At 34.5% G+C, this 9,029-nt stretch overlaps 1 protein-coding gene across 1 annotated transcript; it reads left to right on the top strand.

Annotated features, from left to right (window-relative positions):
* Positions 1-713: 713 nt before the first annotated feature.
* LOC109147735 (aldehyde oxidase GLOX1-like) lies at positions 714-2,821 on the top strand. The gene is made up of 3 exons (XM_019295392.1): positions 714-1,109; positions 1,194-1,351; positions 1,440-2,821. Exons 1-3 carry the CDS (start codon positions 795-797, stop codon positions 2,596-2,598), a joined length of 1,632 nt encoding a protein of 543 aa, XP_019150937.1. The 5' UTR covers positions 714-794; the 3' UTR covers positions 2,599-2,821.
* Positions 2,822-9,029: the final 6,208 nt, after the last annotated feature.

Genomic DNA, 9,029 nt, shown 5'->3' with positions numbered 1-9,029 from the left:
TTATTAAAATACTTTTTTAAAAAAAAGGAGAAGAAGAAGGAGGAGAGGAGGAGGAGGAGAGGAGTACATAGAGAGAAGGAGGAGGAGCGGAAGAGGAAAGAAGATTTATATATGATATTAGTTTTGTTGATAAAGTAAAAAAATGGTTATACGACAATAATATTAGGACCAAAAGTGGATGTTTTAATAAAAAAGGACTTAAAACCGATTGTCAAGCCATCTATAAATCTATGACAAAAAATAGAATTAACTCTAGTTTTAACTTAATTGGATTAACTAATATTAGTAACTAAATTTCATAAACTTTTTTTTTTGTTTTTTTTTTTTTTAAATCCTAGTAAGAGAGATACTTGCATCATAAATTTCTTTTGGTTCGTTTAGAAAGCTGTAGAAAAATGACTTCTGCGGCAGGAAAATGACTTCTGGAAAATAAGTTATTTTAATTTCCAGAAAACATGCATTTTCCTTTCTAATGTTTGATTGCATTATGTAAAATTGTCCATGAATTAATTAACTTAACATTTTAATAAAATAAAAAGAAGAGGGGAGCGGAGGGGAGAGCTGAGAAAATAAAATTTGATGGGCATGAGGCAAGAGCTAGGTAGTTTGTTTGTATATAATAATAGTGGATATCCATAATTGTAGGCATTTGAATCTGAGTAGCGCAATAATGCAAGTATATATATGTGAAGAGGTAGGCAGGACATCGAACATCGAACATCGAACATCGAGAAATAAATAAAAAGAATTAGTCCATTGGAGAAGCTAGATAAATAAAAGATCGAGTTTCTCCAATGGCGTCAATAACAGTAGCTTATTATTATGTTCTTGTATTGTTTGTTTGCAGCGCCTATGGGAAACCAGATTTGGAGATGAATCCTTCAGCCTCGAGCTGGCAAACTGTAACTGAAAACGTGGGTGTTTCCGCCATGCACATGCAGTTGATGACAAACAACAGGGTTGTCTGGTATGACGCCATTAATCTTGGTCGCTCCGCACTGATGCAGAATCCTAAGTGGTGCAGAAAAGATGATAAGGGCCGTGAAGACTGCTGGGCTCATGGCGTTACCTATGATCTCGACACCGCTAAAGTTGTCAAGACACTCAAGGTATATATATAATACTGGCCTGGCCTGGGTACAATTTATTTCATTAATTAATTAATTATATTGTTTTTATGCATATATGTTTAGTTGAGCCTGAATACATGGTGCTCGTCGGGAGGGCTGTCGAGCACCGGAAAATTGATAAGCACCGGAGGCTACGACAAAGGTTTTCGAGGAATTAGAATCCTGGAACCCTGCGATTTATGCGATTTCAAGGAAGATGTTGGACTTTCTGCAAACAGATGGTAAGCATTATTATTTTCAAATTCTGATCTTATAATAATTAATTTAATTTAATTTAATTTAATTTACTACGTTGAACTGAACTGGCAGGTATGCTTCTCAACAAGTCTTGGAAAATGGTGATTTTATCGTGGTGGGAGGAAGAAAATCTCACAACTATGAAATTGTCCCGCCAGATCAGCTTAAATTCCCGAACAAACAATTTCCGCTTCGGCTGCTCGAGGAAACCACCGACGGCTTTCTGGAGAATAATTTGTATCCATTTGTGTACCTCCTCCCTGACGGCAATGTCTTCCTCTTCGCCAACGATCGCTCCATTATTTTCAACCCTAGAACCGGAAAGACGATTCGGGAGCTTCCTAAGCTGCCAGGGGGGTCCCGGAACTACCCGGCCTCGGGGCAATCCGCGCTTCTTCCTCTCAAACTCACCAAAGCGAATGATTTTGTGAAGGCGGAGGTTTTGGTTTGCGGCGGCAATACACACGAAGCCTTCAAGGTCACGGAGCATCCGCCGAGGCAATTTCCGCCGGCGTTAAAGGATTGCGGCAGGATTGTTGTGAATCAGGAAGGGGCCAAGTGGGAAATTGAGGAGATGCCGTCGGGGAGGGTTATGGGAGATATGTTGATTCTCCCCGATGGGAATGTCCTCATAATTAATGGCGCGAAAACCGGGACCTCTGGTTGGGACGCGGCGGAGGAACCAAATTTCACTCCGGTGCTTTACAGCCCGGATAAACCGAAAGGGGAAAGGTTTACTGAGTTGACACCAACAAAAATTGCCAGAATGTACCATTCCACTTCTGCGGTTTTGCCCAACGCTAAGATCTTAGTAGCGGGAAGTAACACCCACGATTCCTACGATATGAAAGCCAAATACCCAACCGACATGCGCGTCGAGAAATTCTCGCCGCCGTACTTAGCCCCCGCACTGCAAAAGTTCCGGCCGCAGATCGTGGAGAAGCTTTCACAAACGGAATTGGTTTATGGAAAGAATTTCAATATCCATTTTAAGCTAGATGATGCGGCGGACATGTCTAGTATTAAGGTTACCATGTATCCGCCGCCTTTCACCACTCATGGGTACTCTGAGGGCCAACGGATGCTGATTTTGGGACTCACCTCTGTGGCCAAGGAGACCATCTCCGCCGTGGCGCCGTCCTCTGGCAAGCTTGCACCACCAGGCTATTACTTGATCTTTGTTGTGCACCGTGGCGTACCCAGCAAGGGATTGTGGGTGCATATTAAATAAAACAGAATTGAAGATACGGCCTCGCTCGTTCAGTGTTGACTGTATTTGGGTGCATTTAATTAGCCCTACATGCTGATTGAGTCATTGAATTATCGTGATTTGTATCTTTTTATAGTACAGACGAACTACGGTGTGAGGGGGGAATCCAACCTATAGAATAGAAGACGATGGGCATTGAATTTTTTTATTTTTGTAATCTTGTACAGAGTACCATATAATAATATATACAATACAACATTTTCTATAAGAACTTATGAGCTCAGTTCTTAAATTCTTTACATAAATTAATAAATTAAAGAAATTGAAGAGTGGGAGGAAGTTAGAGGTTTGCAGGTTTGAAACATCTCAAAATTATACGTACAATTGTTAAATTTTGTTTCTTATGAAATGGTAATTGTGATTTCTTTCCTCCTATGATAGATTATTAATGCAATCATGAGTGGGTGGAATACTGGAAAATATATATGTATACTCATGATTATTGTTGTTGGGAGAAGGAGTTTGTGTTACCAACTCTAGTTCTCCCAAATGGAGATTCTCTATCTTCCTCTTTTCTTTCAAACCTTTAATTTCCGACGGGCTTTTCACCTTAGTGCATGTGAAAATGATACTAAAAAACAAAGCTAGTGCAATAACATATATTATCAAATGATAATGTAACTAAAATTTACGACGTAGTTACAATAACGTAGAAATGATACGACGTAGTTTTACTCATACAATAACGTATATGCAAATGAAATGATACGACGTAGTTTTACTTCTTGATCCACATTGCAATGTGGATCATGTGGACCATAGATAAACGTTCATTTTTAGTATAATGTTTGTTTTTAATATGCAAGTTCATTTTTAAATATTATACCATATAGTGAACCTTCAACACAAAAAATTAACATTCAATGTATTAAAAATTATTTTTAGTATATTAAAAATAAACATTATGTCAGTGGATTTGATTGGGTGATTGTAACACCCGATTTTACTACAACTCCGCTATTATCTAAAGAAATAGGAACCGAGGATTCAAATGCTAAGTCTAGAGTGTGGCTTGTGTCCTTTCGTAACTTAGACTACTAGGACTTGTTTAGGCCTCACCTAAACCTTTCCACAAATATCTTGCTATAACTCCTTCCCAACCAAGCCCCATAGGGTTCCTTGAGCTAGGAAATACCAAGGATGGGAGCTTGGATTGACCTAGCATCGGTATTGTTTGACTGCATGTACGAATTTGAATGGAGTTTGGACAGATGAGCGCATGTGAGTATGTGACTGACTTTTTATTCTTCTTTATTTGGCAGGGTTCTAAGGGATAACAAGTTGGAGCTATCAGAGATGGTGGAAACTCGTAGAATCTCCCCCAATCAAGTTAGTAGACAAAAATTCAACGACCCAATTTATCACACGGGGCAAATATATGCGACGTAATATATGCACGTAGGTTCAATTCCTACTGGATGCACGCAATCAGGACATTGGAATCTCATCCATAATTGATGTCACATAACACAATTTAGAAAGGGAACTAAAACATGATATAGCATTTTCCTTTAAAAAAAAAACTATAATCTAAAACAATTAATAAATAAAGATAAAAGGGAACTAAAACATGATATAGCATTTTATACTGCAACATTAAAAAAACATAAACTGCATAATCACCAAAAAAGAACTTGTAATCCTTACTTCACCTATAGAAACTAAAGTTAATAGAATGGAATGCTCCAAATTGTAAAGCCAAGCTCCAAATTGCTCTTCCTCAATCTTCTGTTTTAGTCTTGGTGATGGAGTGCTGAGTTTTGGGCTATATTTATAGGTGATTTAGGAGTGTTTGAGTACAACATGAAGTTGAGAGATTGAGTTTAATTTTAACTGGGAATTAAGCATGCATGTTTTAAAGGATTTTTATTTATTTAAATCTTAATAATTTAGCCATGCAGTTGAGTTTTGATGGGAGTATGAAATTTAGTAAATTTAACCGAGAATTAATGGAGAATTATAAAACTAATAATGTAGAATATAATTTTTAACAGCAAAAAGGAATAATATAATATTGTTAAATAGAAATATGAATTTTAATATTGTAGTATTGCTAATATTATGTTTGAGGGTTTACAACTCAATCATCCATTTCTGACTGACATATGTTCAAATATTATATATATGTTATAATAATGATAAAATTAAAATTAATTATAATATATGTTGCTTCCTATTTCTAGTATTTGTACTGTCAGACGATTTATTTGTCACGCACGAAGTATTATAATAGTGTTCTAATATTGTCCTATTGTATTACAAATAGGAATTTGAATATGGAATTATAGTACGAATAGAAATGTAGAAAAGAATATATTTTATTAGAAATTGTATTAAACTATTTTACAATATTAGAATATGAATTTTAATGTAGAATTATAGTACGAATAGAAAAGTAGGAAAGAATTGATCGATGATTGTCGCGTTTTTTACTACTTTACTCTTGCTAGGTATAGCGTAAGAGTTGATTGTGTTGGGATGATTTTCGGATTATGTCGTTCTCAAGGGATGGCCGCTCGGAGTTACCCCTAAGTTGCTAACGTCATAAAGTAAAGACATCGGTATTGTTTGACTGCATGTGACGCGCACACAAAAGATAAACGTCGTAGTGAACTAGTAAAATGAATGCTAACAAGTGGTAAGCAAATGAAAGGTAGATAGGGTTGAATTGCTTAGTATGTGTTAAGATGCTTATAGAATCATTAGACATAGGGAAAGAGGATTCAAATGCTAAGAGTGTGGCTTGTGTCCTTTCGTAACTTAGACTACTAGGACTTGTTTAGGCCTCACCTAAACCTTTCCACAAATATCTTGCCTATAACTCCTTCCCAACCAAGCCCCATAGGGTTCCTTGAGCTAGGAAATACCAAGGATGGGAGCTTGGATTGACCTAGCATTGGTCAATCCCTCAAACAACCATAGGAGGTGATCAAGTTCCTTTGATGCAAACAAATAAATCCCCAACAACAAGACATAGAAGCATTGCAATCAACCAATCCCTAATTCAAGAACTAAGTCACAAAAGCATCACCATCACACATGTAATTTTGCATTTTCTCAATTTAATGATATTAATTAAACGACTGACAAATTAGTCTGACAGATTCAACGATGATATCAGTCAGATAGTTGAATCACTAAATAGCTTGCGGAAAGAGTAAACTAAGGCAGACAGCGAAAAGAACAACACACAAGATGTTTACCCAGTTCGATACAGTGTGTATCTACATCTGGGGGACGATCACATAGGCGTCCAATCCACTAACAAATAATCCAATGTACAAAGGTAGAGAACAATAATCTCACACAAGTGCCCCACACAAGGTACGTACCCAGTCTACACTGATTTAGTGGATTGTTGAAGATGGAGAGCCGTGCATACAGAAGTCCAATGAAATGCCTTCACTTGGAGAGCTAACTCTGATGCAGTCCACTTCAATAACGCAGTCCAATGTTGTTCCCACAACTGTGTGATCTTAGCATCCTTTTCGTTTAAGCAACGATATCTCTTCTCAAGTTCTTCATCATAATCAACAAGAACAAATTGTCTTGAGAAGAGTTATGATAATCAAGGATGTGATCTCTTAGTATATGTCGGAGTGTTTCTTTCTTCTCAAAAGCGTATGTATTTTTTTTTTTGAAAACGAATGTAACTGCGGAAGCGAAAATAAAACTAAAAGAAAAGGAGAGTGCTACCGCCACGCTCAGGTATTTCTCTATACCCAAACGCTAAGGCTAAATTTACAATTTACAATAAACAACTCAAAATATGTATTAGTACAAAAACAACTAACAATTCAAATGTCTAACTAATAAATGATATCTCTAGGCGGTTCACTCATTCTCATGTCCAATGCTCATGCAAGAGTTCCTGCAAAAACAATTAAAGAATAGAAAACAAAGAAACACACAAATTCAGCATTAAGCTTGTAAGATCTACTTCACCCCGTAAAACATTTTGCACATAGCATGTAACATATAGGAGAAGATAGGCATTCAAAAAATATAGGAGAAGATAGTTTGCTTCTAGAATGACCCCTTAAACATTTTTATTTTCATCAACAAACGAATAATCTTTAACTTTAACCATTTATAATATATATTGAGGAAATCACACATCCAAATACAAAAATATCCATAACAACTTCTAACAAAACGACTAAGGCATTGCCTATCCATAATCCAAAATCATTCAACCATTATTCTTTCCTCAAGATTCCCATATAACATTTATCAACATTTCCATACACCCATAACCTCAAAATATTTCATAGCATCCTCATTACTCAATTTCTTTAAATCATAATCATAATATAATCACCAAAATAATTTCCAATAATAACCAAATAGAGTTTCCAACTCCAAAAATAATAACCAAAGAGAGAATTTCAATCTCTCAACATAATCTCAAAATAGTATTACCAAAGAGAGAATTCCAATCTCTCAATTTATCTCTTTCCAAGAGAACATCTTCCAATGATACATTAAAATTTCTCAAAATCAGCCACACTTGATATATATAAATTGCCAAGAAGAAATGGGTACCAAATGGAGGATTTTCAAATTCTCAAAAAATAGATTTTCATAAACAGGGAGTTTTCACGGCTCCCTAGTGAGTCAGCTTTTACATCACTGCTCACTCCTCAAAACAACAGGGAAGTTAATATAAAACTCCCTAGTGAGTCAGTATATCTCAACTGCTCACTCCACAAAACAGAGAGTTTTTAGGCTCCCTAGTGAGTCGGTATATTCCAACCGCTCACTTCACAAAAACATCAGATGGCACCACTTTCCATTGACAAAATATATATATATATCTAAAACCTCAAAAGTTCACCACTTAAAGCAAAATCTTTCCACCCAAATAATACTTTCAACTTTACACCTGAATCTATAACCTTTGTACCAATATTTCCAAAAATGTATTTCCAAACATCCTATTAACCTCATAGATATAACACAGATTAGCATATTCCACACCTAATTATTATGAACACAACTCTCCATATTTATAAAAATGATAACAGTAATGATATTTCACAAGCAAGCAACTTCCCAATATCTCAAATAAGAAACTGACAAAAATTTTCAGAAACTATGACCTAAATTGCAGAATTTACTGAGAAAAATAGGTAACGTATTTTCATACAAAATTTTCCAGATAAGTAGTAAAAAGAGTCTAGATTACATAGAAAAAGTTTCAAGCCAATCCAAGGCCTAGAAGTATTTTTCCCGAAATATTTCCCTACACAGCACCAGACTGTAATTTAACTGGCAGAACACTACCTCAACTTTACGAAATTATTCTGGAAAAACCTAAACATATTTTTAATCAAAACTTTTTACAAAAATCAATTATATCAAGTCTAGATTCTCCAGAAAATTTTTCAAGCAAAAATAAGTTTAGTAAACATTTTTCACGAATTTTTCTTTCCAGATGCGCCAGTCAGAATTTTCTCAGGCAATGATCAAATTGTGTAAAATTTATCCTTCTTAATCACCACAAAATCACCATATCACATATGCAGGGTTTTGAAAAAATCTAAACACATATATCTATTCGCATAATATAATCAAATAACTTTTCACGTTAAATATCACATATTCATTAAAATCATGAATCACATAAACACATAGGAAAAGTGATTTTTGATTTGGGGCAAAAGAAATTTTAGTGAACATAAATCTTACCTCTAATAATGCCCAAAAGCAATCACCTAAGCTTGATGATCTTGACATCTAATTCTTGAAATTAATTGATAAGAAGAAACTGCTAGGGTTTTATTTTTGTTTGGGAGAAAGGAGGGATTGTCGACAGGAGAGATAGAAAAAAATATATTGAATTAGCTTATTTGGAACAATATGACTACTACTTAAACACTTAACTAATAACTTGTATTATAAATAATAATTCTAGTTGTAGGAGACTACAATACTTAAAAACTTAATATAATATTAATATACATATTAGCCTACTAGTACTTAACATATATATATATATATATATATATATATATATATATATATATATATATATATATATATATATATATATATATATATATATATATATATATATATATATATATATATACGTAACACATATATAAATAAATAATTATTAGCCATAATACACCGTTTAGAAATAAAAGAGTAGCAGTAGTAGACTAGTTTAAATAGTTTTGGGTCACATAAAATAATATAATTACAAACCGTATAGTAAAAATGTTTTTATTTAGCATAATATCTATTTTATAAAATTTTATTTAGAATAATAATATTTATAACAAAATACTCAAATAACCGGGGTATCACACGTTGAATCGTGATGAGTCTTGTGTGTTCTTCGAAACTATGTTTGGTTTACCCGTTTGATAAGCATGCTAGTTCGG

Source organism: Ipomoea nil, unplaced genomic scaffold, assembly GCF_001879475.1.
Source record: "Ipomoea nil cultivar Tokyo-kokei standard unplaced genomic scaffold, Asagao_1.1 scaffold2036, whole genome shotgun sequence".
Classification (NCBI taxonomy): domain Eukaryota; kingdom Viridiplantae; phylum Streptophyta; class Magnoliopsida; order Solanales; family Convolvulaceae; genus Ipomoea; species Ipomoea nil.
This window is presented reverse-complemented; position numbering and strand designations above follow the sequence as displayed.